General features: G+C 35.1%; 1 protein-coding gene across 4 annotated transcripts in view; it reads left to right on the top strand.

Annotated features, from left to right (window-relative positions):
- Positions 1-18,844, top strand: part of LOC131072727 (DNA-directed RNA polymerase III subunit 2) — a 182,096-nt gene that overhangs the window by 28,655 nt on the left and 134,597 nt on the right. For all 4 annotated transcript variants that reach the window (XM_058008988.2, XM_058008986.2, XM_059221304.1 and 1 more), the window contains 6 exons: positions 6,163-6,241; positions 6,336-6,426; positions 6,541-6,593; positions 6,808-6,872; positions 8,351-8,456; positions 8,604-8,714. In XM_058008988.2, coding sequence (XP_057864971.2) covers positions 6,163-6,241; positions 6,336-6,426; positions 6,541-6,593; positions 6,808-6,872; positions 8,351-8,456; positions 8,604-8,714 — 505 coding nt within the window. The remainder of the gene's footprint in view (positions 1-6,162; positions 6,242-6,335; positions 6,427-6,540; positions 6,594-6,807; positions 6,873-8,350; positions 8,457-8,603; positions 8,715-18,844) is intronic.

Here is an 18,844-nt window from a genome sequence, read left to right as displayed (position 1 = left end):
TTATTGGGTATAGTAAGAATGTGATTTGTGATTTGAAGTCTCAATTTTCAGCATAGTTCGAGATGGACTAGGGGGTTGTTAAGTATATCTTGTGTATGGACATCAAAAGAGATGGAGTGAACGAAAAACTTCGGTAGGGTGAAAGTATGTGAACTTTGTATTGTAACATTTTACCATGGTAGACAACAATCCGTTAGATATTCTTATTTTGCTAGGAACTAAGCTTCCAACTGAGTGGTGTCCTATGACACCCACAAAGATAGAGGATATGGATTATGTTCCTTACAGTAGTGTAGTTGAGAGTTTAATGTATGCTATGGTTTGTTCTAGACCATACGTTCCCCAAGTAGTGGAAGTCTTGAGCCACTTTCTGACTAATCTTGGATGAGATCATTGGGATTCAATCAAGAGGATTTTCAGATATTTGTGGGGTGCTTTTTAGTACTTTGTTTGTTATCATGATGTTTCTATAGAGGACCATCACTCAATGAAATATATGGATTCATATTGGCCTCAAGATGTCGACAACAGAAGATCCACTAGTGGATATGTGATAAGTTTATTTGGTGGTGCTATTAATTGGATGAGTAAGCAACACGTTGTGGTAGCCTTGCCCCCTATAGATGTTGAGTACATGGCCGCTACTCATGCTTGTAAGGAGGTCATTTGGCTAAAGAGATCATGTTCAGATTTAAGCTTGAGTTAGGGAATAATTAGAGATATTTATAATATTCAAAGTGCTGATGATGGATCATGGAGTGTGATCCGAAACTTTGATGCAAACAAAATACGCATAGTTGAATCTAGAAGCTTAGAATTATATTCATCATGAACTGTGGAAATTTAATATCTCCAAAAGAACCCTACTTGTCATTTATAGATGAAGCATATATAAGTTTGGCACCATTTTGTTTGTTGCATAATAGAGGATGGAAGAGTGATGCTGGAGAAAGTTGAGACTTTGCAAAATGTTGCAAATGCATTGATGAAGCTAGTTAACATAGAGAAGTTCATGTGGGGCAATAAGTCTCATAGCCTCTCGGTCTCTAGCAAATAGCTGATGGTGTTAGCATTCCCTTTGCTCTTGCAAGGTATTCGATAAGTGGGAGAATGTTAGGAAAGGTGTCTCAACCTTGTATCCTAATGTTAAGAATAGAAGAAATGCAATTTGAAGCTATAGGAGATAAAACTATAATTTTCGAGTTTCTAGAGGTTGATTTTGACCGTAAAAAATTTCAAAACAAGGCTTGCCATAAGCAAGTGAGCTATGGCAACATGTATCTCTCCAAGATCTATAATTTTTGTGTATTAAAATTAGCGTATTTGAACAATCACACCATCAGATAAACATCAGATCACAGTTTTACCAGCAGATATATCTGCTTGCTTCTCCAGTTAGCCAAAATCCACCTTTTTAACAGGTTAACAATCTTACGTTCTAACACCTCAATGGCTGTTCTATCAGTTACATATGACAACAATTACATCATGAGATCATATACATATCATATTGCATCAAAAAAGAACAAAATAGGATGTAATCCACCTGTGGCATCACTGATTTCTGGGCTGAAGCCTCTAGCGCTGCTGTGTATATCCAAAACAGATGTTCACATTCCTTTCTTGATAACAAAACTCTTGAAGAAGCATTCACAAGAATCAAACCCGACATAGGTCACTTAAGAATTTTTGGCTGTCCTGTTTACATTCACATCCCTAAGGAGAAAAGATCTAAATTAGAACCCTTTGGGAAAAAGGGAATCTTTGTTGGGTATAGTGAAACTTCTAAAGCATATAGGGTCTATATTCCAGGTCAAAAACAAATTGAACTAAGCAGGGTTGTAATATTTGAAGAGGATGTTGTATTCAAAAGATCTAAGGATGTTAATGAAACAGATGATGAATTCCCTCAATACAGTGAAAAAGATCACTCCTCCGAGATTCAGAGTGAGACTCTCGAATCAATTGAAGGCAGCAATCACATTGAACCTATGGACTATATGGATGAACCTAGAGACACTAATGCAACTAAGAAAAGACCACCGTGGGCCAGGAAGATGATTGAGGAGGCTGAAAATTATGCAGCTCCAAAAGGAACTTTTAGGGAGAGTAAAAGACCTAACAGAGTCTTTGGCTATATTGCACTAATGAGTGAAATTATAAATTCTGAACCTTCTACTGTTTAGGAAGCCTTCCAACATCAAGCCTGGAAAGAAGCCATGACAGAAGAGTGTAAGTCCATCCTCAAGAATGATGTCTGGGACATTGTGCCTAGGCCTAAGGACAAATCAGTAGTGTCTTCTAAGTGGCTTTTCAAAATCAAACATGTTGTAGATGGAAGCATTGAAAAATACAAATCAAGGTTTGTTGCCAGAGGTTTCTCTCAGAAAGAGGGAATTGATTACGAAGAGACATTTGCTCTTGTTGCCCGATACACTTCTGTGAGAGCTGTGATTGCTATTTCTGCATCAAAGGGATGGAAAATCAATCAAATGGATGTAAAAACTGCATTCCTAAACAGTGTAATAGAGGAGGAAGTCTATTTGGAACAACCTGAAGGATTTGTAGTACATGGACAACAATCTCATGTCTGCAAATTGATGAAGGCCTTATATGGGCTCAAACAGGCTCCTCGGGCTTGGTATGAAAGGATAGATCACTATCTATCAGGACTCGGCTTCTCAAAGAATGATGAAGACCCGAATCTTTACTTCAAAGTAATAAATAGAGATATGTTAATCCTTATCCTTTATGTTGATGACTTGTTAATCACAAGCGAAGAGCATCTCATCATCAAATGTAAACAAGACCTTGCATCTGGATTTGACATGACGGACTTAGGGCTTCTACACTATTTTCTCGGTTTAGAAGTATGGCATCAAATTGATGGGATTATCCCAAATCAAGGGAAATACACTATTGACATTCTAAAAAGGTTTGGAATGATGGATTGTAAGCCTATGTCCACTCCCATGGAGACAAACTTACACAAGTTAAGAGAGGCAACTACAAGTTCCGAAGCAACAAATTCCACCCTCTACCGGCAGATGATTGGATCATTGGTGTATTTGGTCAATACTAGTCTAGATATTTGTTATGCTGTGAATGCACTCAGTCAGTTCATGTGTGAACCAAAGCAATTACATATAGCTGCAGCAAAACACATCTTAAGATATCTTCGTGGAACAATTGGATATGGCTTAAAGTATAAAGATGTAGATCTAAACTTATATAGATATACAGACTCAGATTGGGCTGGAAGTGTAGTGGATCGTAAAAGCACATCAGGGTGCTGCTTCAGTTTAGGATCAGCTATGATATCCTGGTTTAGCAGAAAGCAATCTTCAGTTGCTCAGAGTTCCACATAAGCAAAGTACATTGCGGCATCTATGGGAGCACGAGAAGTAGTATGGTTGAGAAAACTCCTTGTAGGATTGTTTGGACAATCCTTAGATCCTATCATCATTCACTGTGACAACCAGAGCTGCATAAAGCTTTCAATAAATCCAGTATTTCATGACAGATCCAAACATATTGAAATACCTTATCACTATGTTAGAGACATGGTGGAGAAAAAGGTAATTCAGTTGGGGTATATTAGTACTGAAGATCAAACAATAGTCATTCTCACAAAGTCTCTCGCCAAAACAAAGGTAGAACACTTCAGAGGTAAGCTTGGTATGATTGAAATGTAAATTCTGAGTTTGAGTCTCAACATTATTATTGTACTAATATATTCTAAAGATGTTTAATATAAACTCCTTTTGTCATTACATGACTTTATGGGCACCTGTGTGTATCATTAAGAAGTGACGACTTCTGAATGTTAAACACTTGTACTTCTAGTAGTTATTGAATGGTGACGACTTTACAATAACTCTACAGTCTATCATGATAGATATCATATGGTTGATATTTGTGAACATGTCATGATAGTTCATATCTCTTAAAACAATTTCAACTATATATCATAAGGTTGATATCAATAGGTTGGATTGTTGAGATATGTCATGATGGATATTAAGTGCTTAATATCTGTGGGTATACCACAATCTTCTATATCCCTATAGTAGGCATCATATGGTTGATGCTAGTGCACATAATATAATGGATATGATGAGTTTTGGTGAGTATCATAAGTGTTGATATTTGTAGACCATTGCTCCTGATATCATATAATGATATTTACTACACTATGTGTAGTTCTTCTGTGAGTACCTTGTGTTCCTCCTCCCTAGCTAAGAGGGAGTGTTGATGATTTATAGCTCCAGTCGGAGTAATCTCATAAAATCATATGTATAAGTAATGCTGATTATATCATCAGTATGATTAACGATTTATTGATATGAATATATACATATTAATATATGTAATAATGATAAGTGTTCTTATTATTATTATATATATGAATATTTATATATACATAATTTATGATTGAAATATTAAATCATTAATCATGCTGTTGATAAATCATTGAGATTAAATTCATGTTAAATCTATAAGTAATATCGATTTATATTAATCACACCAAATTGAATATGAGCACCGTATCTATATGATCATAAGTATCGATTATATTGATCAAATGGAATGATCAATATAAATCGATTCTCCACATTAAATAGTTTGATATCATTTTTTTCTGTGTATATCGACTATAGTCGATCTCCTTACCAAAACGATTACGTGAATCATTACCTGCAGATAACAATAATAACCAATGATTATGAGAATCGTTAACTGTGTTAATCGATAACAAACGATTATGAGAATCACTGTCTTGCAAATCGGTAAATTGTTTCGGTATGTTGAGAGGCATGTCTATTCATTGACATGCCTATACTGTGAGATGTATATTATGATGGAGTTCGATTCTAATAGGTAATGTACAGAAATCGAAAGTGCAAGCCATTAGACATCGATCTCCTTCATTTACAGTCCTGCAAATACTTTATGAATTAAGTTGTGTTCTCTTCATATAAGCAGCAACCTGCACATAGAGTTCATTGTCATATGGTTTAGTTGTGAACCAAGCATTAGAAATAAATTAAAACTACTCACATATCTAATCTGATCCAAACTTTAACACACTAGTCACACCTTTTCAATAACTCCCATTCGTAAAGAATTAATAGTCTAATAGTTAATAGATTATAATTATTTTAAATGGGATATGCATAATAAAGCATATAATATGTAAGATTTTATAAGTTTATATTAGAACAATATATATATGTTATAAGGGTATGACGCCTAATAACATTATGTTCTAACAGTTGCTGTTTTCCTTATTAGTTGGTAAAATGTTTCCTTGAATTTTTTTATTTGGAGATCTCCTTTATGCTATTTTAAATTAACACCAATAGTACTGGCAAATTCCTTAGTTCGCGTCAATACATACATGTCTTGCAGAAGTCAGGTTCATCTGGATTGGGTGTCTTTCTGCCTGAAAGGGCTCACATCTTGAGCTTAATATCCTGTTTTGCCTTTAATAAACTTCCTGTTTCTAGTGCAAATTTCCATTTCTTGAGAAATTTTCCAATACACAATTATTTATATTGATAATATTAACCAAATATATATAGACGAAGAGAAAGCTAAAGCTAAAAGCACTGAAGCAGAAAAGATGAGTTGAATAAATATAATCTATAACATGATCTTCAGAAAGATCATGAATATTGATACCTAATATGTGGAAAGCATCTTCAGAAATTCCTTTTTCCCACAGAATGTTGACAGGCTTCTGCATGGCAAATTTAAAACAGCTATTGGCTTTCGCTTTGGACATTCTTCTAATATAAATGCTAGTCTTAAAAATATAAATTGAGAGAATGTTAGTAACTTAGTACTCTTATTATCTTGTATCATGAAATCTCTGTTTACCTGCTTATTAACTGATTTATTAAAGTTCTTGTCACTCAAATATTAGTTTTCTTGTTCATGAGCTGTTAGATCTAATTTGCAAGCTGCTTGTTCTTATATATGCCATCTGCTAGCTGAAAAAGTATACTCAAGACTTTATTTAAAATGGAGAGGATGTTGATGCTGTATTGAAGCAGAAGTTACATCTTATTCAGATAGAAAATAAAAAATAACGAGTGAAATGCCTTTTCTTGAAGATTTATAGCACTTGTTTGATGTGCTACACTACATTTCTTGTAGATATGCTGCGCCAATCAATGTTGACATAGAATACACTAGAGGACAAGAGATTGTTCAGAGAAAGGGGAAGCAAGGGCAGGTAGTTTAATTTTGTTGTACATTTGAAGAGCTATCTGACATATTTACTAGCTTATGGATGTAAATGGTGAACGCAAATAAACATTTTCATGTAGGGAGCTCTTACAATTGGAAGAATGCCTATAATGCTTAGAAGTAGCCGTTGTGTGCTTACAGGCAAAAATGAGGCTGAACTTGCAAAACTAGGTATGTTACATTTCAATTATTAGTTAGTAAATTATTTTGAGATCAGTTGTTTTTATGTTCCAAATTAAGATGTTTCTCCTCTGCAATCATCAACATTATGAGTTGGATTCACAGGTGAATGTCCTCTTGATCCAGGAGGTTATTTTATTATTAGGGGAACAGAGAAGGTATTTTGATTCTATTCCTTTAATGATGCTTTAGACCTCTATCTAATTATATTGTCTATAGTCATGATGTTTTTAAGTATACACTTCCATACTTTATTGCCTTAGGACTTGTTTGGTGTAAATCTAAGTTATTTTTCTTGTAGGCTTGTTTCTATTATGAAAATAAGGTTGATTATATGTTGTTATAGTTTTATGATATTGCTTGTTCTTTCAGGTCATTTTAATTCAGGAGCAACTCTCAAAGAACCGAATAATAATTGATACCGATAGTAGTGGCAGGTTGGATGCTTTCCTACTCCATGAAGTTAATGCCAATCTATGAATATGCAATAAATTCATTAGTTCACATTTACTTGGAAAATAACCTCATTATTTTGCATTAAATAGTGACCTTGCCCTGCCATTTTATTATGCTGCAGTACTTCTTCACATGCAGTTCTCATCGAATCTCTGAAATACAAATAATGACTCTTTTCTGCAAAAATACTAGAATGTTTTATTCAATATAAAGAGGATATTAATTCAAAATTTATAACCCTGCTTTTTAGAAAACAATCTCACTATTACCTCACCCTATTCTTATTCTATATGGGTGTGGTTTCAACAATTCAACAGCCCAATAAACATGGGTAATAGGTAATAGGAAATGGATTATTAGTTTAACCAAACAATTATTTACCTACTAACAATATTGTACTAACTATAAACCATAGGTTTAACTGTAAATATTTAAAGCTATCCACTAATCTATGCATTAATAATTCTTAGCATTCCTCCCTCGTCATGCTTAGTATTGATAATTGAAGATAATAGTTTTCACTTGTGTATTTGGACAAACACATAGTTCCATATGCTTACATAATTGAAGTGTTCCATAAAGTTTCATAATGGTCATAAGGATGAGTTTCAGGCATGGTGATACTTGTACCAAAATTTGGGGATGGTCAGGGAGGGGGGCAATGATGCATATATAATATTTTGCTTGAGCAATTAATTATGAAAAATTGCAGAAGAAATTACGATTTATCTTTAATGTAAAGTTAAATTGTAAACATAGTGAACCAATCGAACCTACAATCTGTTGAAATTTTTTTGACTTGAAGTTTATAGTAATATAGTATAAATCATATTTAAGTCACAGTTTTAGGTTGAGATTTTATTTGATAGACAGCCTATAAGAATTTATAATAATAATTATCAATGTTCTCAGTTTTATTTTGTATTTATTTTGTTGATTAGAATCATTAGATGATGATGACATGATGCTCTTTATGAAGAGCAATATGATGATGAATTATGAATCATAATTTTTTATTTTAATACACAATATTAAATTTAATTCTTGTTTTTATGCTAAAATATGTATATTTTTATCATTTTTATATGTTTTCTGTATGGGCACACCCAAAATTTACCAACCCCAGTTTTTTGCCATTCTGGCGTGCATAAATCCAACTTGGCAACTTACGTTAAAATATATTTGATTCTATCAGTTGTACTGCTAAATTATTGTATTTGTTAATGAAACTTGATGATAAGGAAGGCTACTTGTATTTGCAAAATCTTTTTGAAAAAAAATCTTGCATGGTTGTTTGTTTGTATTCATCTCTTTTAGTTTATTATTGTAGAGAATATTGGGTATTCAATTTAAATTTTCATGCGAGTGGAATGGTTTGGATTGGTCAATCTGCAACCGATCATGATTATGGAAATTCCATATTGGGAACCTAATATTCTGGCAGTTTTCTTTGAATCAGTGTTACAGCATCTGTAACCAGCAGCACGCATGAAAGGAAAAGTAAGACAAACATTGTTGTAAAGCATGAGAGAATATATTTAAAGCTTAACACCTTCTCTGAAGATGTATGTTTCCTATGCATGCCTATATGTTTCTCATAGATGATTATTTTTTCTTATATGTCTAGTAGGATCATGACTTTGGCAAGTGTTGGCAATTGTGCATTTATTAAGATGAACTTCTTATATCAACAACTATGATACGTGCTGTAGGTTCCCATTGTGGTTGTTTTAAAAGCAATGGGCATGGAAAGTGATCAAGAAATTGTACAGATGGTTGGAAGGGATCCTAGATTTGCAGGCATACTTGCCCCATCATTGCAGGTAATGAACCAATGCCCCTAGATTTTTTGTTTTCTTTTTAAGATCTATATTGATTCAGAGTGAGATAGAAAGCTATTTTCTCTTCATTCTTCAGTAGCTCTAGGAGAGTTTGGCTATCCTCTACTATGGTGGAACTTGTTAAATAAATTCATGCTATATCAGAAACCTTACTTTATGCCATAGATATAGAAAGACATTGATGGGTTAAAGGTTTTACATTGTCTATGATTTAGCTGCACCAAATGCAAATGATTAGTTGCAGTGCTCGTCCAACCTTTTCTGGATGTATTTCTCGTAACTTTCATATTTTTCTGTTTGCTTGAATCCGTGCATTATTTGTCTACAAAGAGGCATTCTTAGGTTTGCGTAACAGAATCAATGTTACAGACTGCCTTTTTCTGTACTTGCAAATGCAGTGGTGTAAAGCAAATAGCTTGTGTATGCTCATAGTTTGGAATTATGATGCCTTAACATAGATTTAGAGTCTAGAATGTGGAGATTTCTAATCTTCTTGCAGGGTGATGGTTGGACATTGTCATATAACCAAAGTTATCGCTGATTTGTAGCATTTGATGTACGTTGCTAATGTTCTGTTTGGATTAGGTTCACACATAGTCCAACTAAGGCACAATATTGTACAACCATGTTAAAATTAGTAAAGAATCCCATCGAAGCAATTTATTTTGGGCAATCTTCATTGATCCTCCCTTTAGAATTGGGGGCATCTTTGTTGTTCTCCTTAGACCAAAGGTTAATCAATATCTACTTCTCTATGGAGACTGCAAATGAACCCTGTTAAGACTGACAAAAAGATAAATGCTTCTTTAGGATGCCATCAACTAGATCTCATAAAGTGATAATGGCAGGAACATAAATTTTTATATCTTCTATGGTCAATAAACTCTAGGCTTTTGCTGCTTGCTGGAAAACAAAAATAATAGAAATAAAAAAGTTTACAGTTTGAATTCTATGCACTATAAAATCTAAGTTATATTAGTCTGAAATAGTTTCACTAAATAAAAATTGGCAATAAATTAGTAGATAATATGTCGCTACATTTTGAGAATTAAATCTGATTTAAAATTGTCCAAGATTAAATTACATATGGGGTTCACTTCTGCATGAAATTTCATGCGGAAATGTCTCTTATCCTTGCATTTGCAAAAAATCACTTAAGTTTTACATTTGCAAAGTGGAACAACATTTGTTGAGATGTTGTCATTGATGTAAGAGGCAGATGTTACTTACAGGTTTGGCATTAAAGATGATTGAAGAGATCTCATCATAGAAAGGCAACACTACAGCAAAGACTATATTAACAATGCAATATAGTAGTGCTTACACAAATCAAAAGCAGTGACATAACAGTGATTAGTATATTCAAAGCAGTGGTAACAAACCCTTAAGAAGTCGACTTCATGGTGCATAGTAATTCAATTGTCATGAAGGAGCAGAAATTTATTCATGATAATTTAATAGTACATAGAGCAATTTAAAGGACTAGTTCACATTGTTAAGGACAGCGATTCTGTACAAGACTAAGACAAAAATTGAGATACATGTCATCATAATGCACAGCAATCATTCTACAGAAATTGAAATAATATATAAGACAAAAAGTATGAAAGAGACAAAATAAGTAAGGCAGAAATCAGAAAATAACAAAACAGAAAAAGACAATAGAAAAAGACAAATCAAGAAAAAGACAAATCTGAAAAAGTCTAAAGCTACGATTCAAAAGTATAAAACTGCGATTAAAAAAAGCAAGACAAAAAAATTGACAGCAGTTATACTAATTATATTAGTTATTGTTTTCAAAAGGTGCGATGAAGATTAAATTAAATAAGGGGTGCATTCGATTCATGAAGTGGTGTTTAATTAATATATAAAATACGATCAGGAAAATCAATGTTTACGTGGCAAGTTAACTTCAAAGATTAGTCAAAGTTGTGATTAGTAATTACCTCTCATAAGGCACGAGTTATGAATGTGACTTAATCAAATGGTGCGATCATGTTAAGAGGTACAGTTCATAAAAAATAATATAAATTTAGTCTACCAAAAGATATAAGTAATGTGATTTATATTTTGATGAAATAAAAAAAAGACACAAAACCTTTCATACAGAAAAGACATAATTTTTCTATGAAATGTCATATGATAGATATAAAAAAATAAAAAAGAAGTGTAGTATGTGGTGATATAAAAAAATGCTGAGAAAATGATCTAGGAAAAGGAGAGTAATGGTGTGTATGTGGTGTGCATAATACTGGACTTATATATCAACCACAAGAAGAGTTCTATATGGGAATTAACTACAGAATTGAAATTAGACTGTGAGAAGATTATCTACAGGTGTAAGGGCAGGTTTTTAAAAGATAACAATCTGATTTAATGTAATGTCCCCTTTTCGGATTCTCTAGCAATGCAATTGTCATTGACATTTTGGGTTTGTGTCAACATGATCCAAGGGGTGTTTTGGTATTTCCAATGAGCTCGGATGGTTTAGAGGAGTTAAATGACGCTTTCAAATGTTATTTTCGGCTTTAGTGGGGGTCCCAAGATTCTTGGAGAGAGTGTCTATTTTTAGTATGTCATCCAGTCAGGCTTGTTTATCATCTTTCATCATCGGGATCACTCCTGTGCTGTCAGATTTTGATTCCAATGCTTTTTGGCCATTTTCGCAAGTCGGATGTACTATTGGCTATAATTTAATTAAATTTACCAAAGTTGCTATTTTAATTAAAATTGTTTAATGAGCACCTTAGTGTTATAACTTGTTGGAACCGGGATGAGAAGTTTTAAATCTTGGGTGCATAAAACAGCGATCTTGTGTGTCAAATTATCATTATATTAATGAAAAGGTCATTTTCGGAGCGACAGGGGAGTTAATTAATGAAGTGACTTTATTATAATGTCAACTTTAAATTATAACCTAAAGTTGCTTTTGAAGGGAAAATGAAATAAAATAAATAAAATAATGTATTTCTCTCAAAAAGGGAAAAGGCTATTATAAAAGGAGGAAAAAGGGAATTGGAATTCATTCTAGAGTTTATTTGCTTTTACTTGTTTTGGAGAGCTTTCTCTTGGATCATCTTCTAGGACGAAAACCCTTGGAGATATTGCGTGACTTGGACGGAAACCCAAGATCACTTAGGGAGGGATTCATCACGGATTTCTATTGGAGCTACATTGCATTTTCAGATCAGATTTGGAACTACATTGCACTGCAGATCTTCAGATCAGTTTGGAGGCATTCATTGGTGGCTTTGTGACTTGAAGACTTAGGGTTTCAAACCCTAACCTTGATGCCATTCATAGAGGAAGGTAGCGACTTGATCAAAGGAGGGTTTATATGTGTATGTTGCCTGCTAGGGTTTGGTTGACAATTGGATTTTCAGAGTAGACCTTTGGAACAGTCCTACGTTTGGATCAGCATTTTCATCCCTTTTTGGGACAACCTTGCACATCTCGTTTCAGCAAATCCTAGTATCGCCATTAGGACGTATTTTGGAGCTGATTTGTAAGTCATTTGATTGTAATACGTCTTTCTTGTTTAGAGGGATGGGTTCGCCCAGCTAGGGCGTGTTTATCAACATCTTTTGGCATACTTCGCGAGACTTGAAGGTCTGAAATATATAACAGCATTATTCTGAGTTTGATTCAGCAAATAAAGTCTTCATTTTACATTTTCCCGCATGGTTATAAGTCTGATTTTTAGCAGCAACCTGTACATTTCCAGGATTCAGATTTTATGCATGATATTAGAGTGGCTGAGATAATTATGCATGGTATTTCTGAAGATTCTGAGCATTATAAGTTTGATATAATTACATAGGTCTGTAAGTAAAGTCAGATATTCACATTATTGGTTTGTAATCTGCATATATTTTACTTAAGCAGTCAGTGTTATTTCATTATATTTATGTTCTCTCTTAGAATATTGTGAGGGCAACAATGTTTCCATGAAATATGAAAGGTTGTTGATTGTGGACAGCATAATATTCATTTTCTATGCATTTCTATCTGAATTGGCAATAGTCATAAACCCCAAAACATAAACTGTAAACAAAAATCAGATAGCAGTGGGTTGTGTGTCAAGTGTTTGACGAATTGTCTGTTGATTTTAAGTAATCAGATTAGCAATATAGAATGGAAAATCAGAATGCAACGTAAATCATACACATAACACAGATGTACCCTAGAAAAACCTCCCTCTTGGAGGAAAAACCTAGCAACCAAAGATCTAGATTAGGCAATAACCAATTGAGTTTACAATGAGCTTCAAAACATGAAGCTTTCAGCAAATATGCACAGAACCCTAGGGCAGATAGCAATCATAAACTTATCTGCAATACAACTGTTGTTGTGGCAAGGAGGATGGCAGAAAGAGATTGCTGTCTGCAAGATTGATCTGCTGTCAGAAGGATGATGTTTCGCTGACCCTCAGATGATGTTCGCTGCCCCCTTTAGACCAGTTCGCAGCCCTTCAAGGGAGTTCGTTGTGCCTTGATAAGGTTCACTGTCCGCTAAATGTAATTCGCTAACCTCTGAGTATAATTCGCTGATCACAGAGAAGATAGGGATTGTATTTCCTGAATGTGTGTATGAATAATGATTGATGCCTTGTATTTATAGGCGACTTAGCCCTTTAACTTTGCCAAGTCGGCTTGCAAGAATATTGTGCCAAGAGTTTTACACGTTACAATTATATAGGTCAAGGTCTAATTACAAGCTACATATTTGATAGGTCTTGTCCCATAACAATTACATAATACATAAGTTGAACGCCCAAATAGGGCCTGCCCTATTATTATAAGTTACAATGGGGCCCAGCCCAATTACATGAATAACTTAAACTAGAATCCGATCTTAGCTACATATTTCAACATTGTCATGCATCTAAAATTGAAAAAATTAGTCCAGATTTAGCAGGGGTCCTTACATTTACATAGGAGATTTATGACAGTCATATGGCAGATTAGAGGAGCCATTCATAACAGAAGTTGGTATAAAGGTTGGTGCCTCATTGTGGTGAAGTTGGTGCTTCATAATTAGAGGTTGGTGCCTCTTGTAGGTTGGTGCCTATATTCAATAGTGGGAGTTCGTGCTTCCAGTGGGTTGGTGCCTCTTGTAGGTTGGTGCCTATATTCAATAGTGGGAGTTGGTGCTTCCAATGGGTTGGTGCTCGCAAATCAAGTTAGAGGTTGGTGCCTACAAACTTTGTAAAAGAGAGATACAATTTATAAGCATTTATTGCCGTGGTTTTCCCATTGAGATTTCCATGTAAAATTTGTGTCTTGGTGTTCTTATTTGTCTATCTTGTATATATATATTGAATAAGCTTTATATTTGTTAAGTTGTGAAAGAAATTAAAATTCTTTAATATACTGTTTAACCTCCCCCTCTCAGTATATTTGAGTGCTCTTCACATTTTCAATCAGAAATGCGAGGTGGACTTACAATTTGAAGTGGAAATGAAAATGATGCTTGCAATTCCTAACTAAATTGCAAAGCAATCTTACAATTTGTATCGGCATTTCACCCATCTCTTTCAAACTTCATCCATTCACATCCACATTTCTTCACTTTCACAATTCCATGTTTTGAGTTATAATTTCATGATTTTTTATCATTGGAGTTCACTTCTACACAAGATCTGATTTCACCATTTGTTCCTCAACCAAGCTCAAGACATGACAAAACTCACCCCTCATTCTAAGGATAGAGACTAAAATTATCACCCTAAGCAAAACAAAGCCAAACAACTAAGACTAACAAGTGAAAAAGAGGGGCTCCCATTTGCCATGGGGCGTGTGTTTACAACACAATACTAGTGCCGATTTCAAAAATTTTTCTTGAACATTTCAAAGATAAAGACCCATTCGGCACCCAGAACCTCTGGATAATTCCTTCCAACCTATCAACCGACTAGGAAATATACTCAAAATAATAAAAAACAACAAATTGGATCAAGATACTTTGTCTTTTGATTACCCAAGTGTGTGTAAATGTATTCATTCAATCTCATAAGACCATTGAAATTTCGAGATTTCATTTTGATGAGCTACGTTTGTAGTGTTGATGGTGTTTTTATGCACTATGCAACATAGAATAAAATACTAAGTATTCTATGTTCTCTTGAACAAAATCTCCCCTTGTGCTAAGATTTGTGATCATAGGAGGTGACTAAGGTTTCGAATGTCAGGTCATGATGTGCTCTTGGATAGACTTAGTTGTTTGATGTGATATTGCGGGAATCACAAGATGGAATGCTTGAATGTTGCTGGAATGTGGAATTTCATTTAACTTAAAAAAAGGAAAAAGGATGAGGGTTGAGGAAGATAATCTAATCCTAAGATGTAAGAGCAATAGACAATCTTTGGTGAAACTTAGTTAAGATTTTCTTTGACATACATCGAACGTCTCCACAAGGCTAGTGTGATCTTCTAGGAATAGCTAATGATTTTCAAATCACCACTTCAAGCGTAGATACCCTCAAGGTGAAGCATTTCAATGAAGGAGTGATAATTGAAGTTAAGTTTGGCTAAGATGGATCCATTTGACTATGCAAAACACTTTACAATCAACAAGGTGTTAGTAGTATGGATGTACGAATTTCACCATTGATCATGCACAAAATTCCTCCATTCATCTAAACAACATGAAAATCAAATGAGAAGTAGAGACCATGCAAATTGCTGAATCAACATATGAATTTCACCATATCTTCAATGAAGTTTACATGCTTCTTACAACAAAGTCGTGGCAACAATCTTTGCCTACTCCTCCTACTCTACTCTAACTATCTGCTTGCTATCTAACAACTATTGACTATTTTTGAATTATTAACTATTCACTATTAACCTTTACAAATGAAGAAGTAGAGCCTTATATAGTGCTCTCATTACAATGGCTCAGATTGATTCACAATCAATGGCCAAGATCGAAAGATAGAAAACTTAATTAGGGGTTGTTACCCCCATTACAAAGCATTTAATGCTTGACCAATGATAGAATTACAATAAAATAGACACATGTCCTTCCTTGAATTATTCACCAATAGATGATGAGGGTAGGTATATTGGAGTTTGTGCCCGCATGTGGTAGTTGACGTCCTCGTTGGATTATCAAGTACATTGAACTTGGATGCCTTATTTTGAAATGATGATTGGCTAAGCGATAATTGGGCGCCACCTCAACTATCTTGATCTTTGTAACTCATCACAAAGGTAGGTGATGGAGGCAAATCTCTTGATACTCAACATTTCCAAGCTCAATCATGAATGAGATGAAGGTAAGAGATGTTTCCAAATTGCATCACCCTCTAACTTTGATTAATTCTTTTGAAACTATTTCTTGTCTTGAATTACTCTCTTGCTATATGCAGTGGTTCTTGGATTTCTGGAGGAAATTCAAGATTGTGAAAATTTTCTTCCTCGAGTGCCTGATCTTCCTTGTACAATGTTATCTTCTTCATGTAGTGGAAATCCTTCATACCAAGCTTGGAGTTTTCTTGTGTTCCCCTTGATCCCTTCTCCCTGCCTTTTAGTGCTTTGTGCTTGATCCTTTGAGCCTTGATTCGCCCTCTTGCATGTGAATGAGGTTCCTTCCACTCCTTGAAGTATTGACCTTCTTCACATTCCTTTGCATGCTCATCCCCTATGAAAAAAACCTAGAAACAAACATAATTTGAATCAAAACATTGTAAAAATTACTTAATTAAACTTCTCACTACCTTTTCTAAATCTGGAAATGAATTTCTAATAATGGAAACCTTTGGTTTTAAGACTGATTTTCCCTCCTGAGATCTCTGATTCTCATCAATTTGATTATTTGAGTCTACTTTTGTGGCTCGGGCTTGATTTATGTCTGATTGGATAGGTTTCAAGTGGTAAAGGAAGTTCACACATTTTGGGGGGCACAGGAAGTTCGTGCTTTGGCAAGGGCATATGAAGTAGTTCAATAGTGCTTTTTGCTAATTTTGAGAAGCACAGAAAGTTCGCTGATTTGGGCGAGCATTGGAAATGGCAAGGTAAAGTTAGCGCTTTTGGGACCCCAAAGGAAGTGTCAAGGTAAAGTTTGAAGGAGCATTTTTAGTGATTCATCACTTGTTGATCGTCTTGGGAAGTAGTTCAATAGTGCTTTTCACTAATTTTGAGAGGCACAAAAAGTTCACTGATTTGGGTGAGCATTGGAAGTGGTAAGGTAAAGTTCGTGCTTTTGGGACCCCAAATGAAGTGTCAAGGTAAAGTTTGAAGGAGCATTTTCAGTGATTAATCACTTCTTGATCATCTTGGTACTCCATTTGTTCCCTTTGCTTGCCATAGATCAGGCTTTTGATAACTTCTTAGCAACGCTCTAGCAAGGTCATGATCATCTTCAAGCAAAAGGGAATGTGAGGTGAAAATTCGCTGATTTTGGAGACCAAAGGAAATTCGTTGATTTGAGGACCCATAGGAAGTTAATTGATTTAAGACCCCACAAGAAGTTCACACATTTGAGGCTCCATAGGAAGTTCACACATTTGAGGCACCAAATGAAGTGACCTCAAGATGACAACTTTGCTAACTTAATCATTTTGCCTTGAGCCTCTTCATGATAATTTGGACCTTAGCCTACCTACCTTAACCAAATTTCAGCACTTCACTTTTGATTTCGCAAACCAATGATGATGATCAAATGGAATGATCATCATGAGTCGTTCATTTCCTAAGCCCTGAAAACTAATTGACCTCACTTCATCCTAAGAGAGAGAAAACCTAATCACCTCTTGGCCACCTAAGATACACTACACCTCTTCCAAGTGAAAGGCTAATAGCTAAGGACTCCACAACTAACCTAGAAAGCAAAAAAAGTGGGGGTCCCCATTTGCAATGGGGCGATGTTTGAAAATGTCACAACAAGTACTCCTACTCCAAAAGCAACCTGGATATTGCCTCATTGCCAATCGGGCATCCATAGCCTCGATGAGGTTATCATTGTAATTCCCACGAACATTGTTCCATTGCAACCCGGGCATCCATAGCCCTGATGGAAATATTCATGTCTTCCCAAAGCCAAATATTTTGATATTTCTTTTCATTTCATTATTCTTTTCTTTCTTTTTTTCTCTTTTGATATTTATACTGCTTTTCTCACTGTAATGTCCTTTTTTGTAAATGCCCTAGTTTTTGCCCTAAAACCATAATTTCAAGTAACTTTCTTGCTAGGGTTAGGGACATAAACTTATTCATAAGATAGCTCTAACTTATTGGTTAAATTTAACCATAGGGAAGCTAGGATAATGTGACTCGATGGGGTGTCTTAGAGATCCTCTACCCTAGGCCCAAGAGTGGATACACCATCCCTCTTGGCCTCATGTGGCTTGTGCCATCCATATGGGGTGGTGTACCTAGTTAGGTGTCCTATACTTGTTCCCCTTCATCTTGCCATCCATTTCCCAATTCTTATGATTGAACTCCTTGGTGTGTTAATTTACCATGATAGAAGGATGAGGTGCATTCACAACAGGGTGCCCTGGAAGCCCATCTCTTCTAAACCCTAAGGCAGTAACCTCTGTAGGTGTACCTAGAAGAGTACCCCATCGCTGTACCCCTCTTGTAACCCCTTATTTCCTCTACCATGGCTGACTTTAATAATCATTCAGAACATAAAAAGAATTCCAGTATTATGCATGTATTCTACATATATTAATCAGACATAAACAGTAGCATATCATTAATCAGTAATGAGCTACGTAACCTGGGGACGCGTCCCTGGGTTAAAATCCCCCGTCCCCATACCGAGGACGTTTTGGGGACCTTGGGGACGGCTAGGGGACGTCCCCCCACCATCCCCAAAATTGCAAAATTTGTGGGAAATGTCCTAGAAACTTGGGGACGGCAGTGACAATCAAAGGGGACGTCCCCCTGTCCCCAATATGGTTTGGGGACGTCCCCCCGTCCCCTAACCGTCCTTGGGACGGCCAGCCGTCCCCCTTTTCCCAGTACATTTAAAAAACAAAAAAAGACTCAAATGCTCAAAAAAACATGTTTTTATTTTATTATAGGTCTATAAAATTGGATTTTCATTATGATGGGGAAACATGTCTGAATCACTTCCAAAAGCACTTAGAAATAATGAACAGC

This window comes from Cryptomeria japonica, chromosome 5 (genome assembly GCF_030272615.1).
Source record: "Cryptomeria japonica chromosome 5, Sugi_1.0, whole genome shotgun sequence".
Classification (NCBI taxonomy): Eukaryota; Viridiplantae; Streptophyta; class Pinopsida; order Cupressales; family Cupressaceae; genus Cryptomeria; species Cryptomeria japonica.
This window is presented reverse-complemented; position numbering and strand designations above follow the sequence as displayed.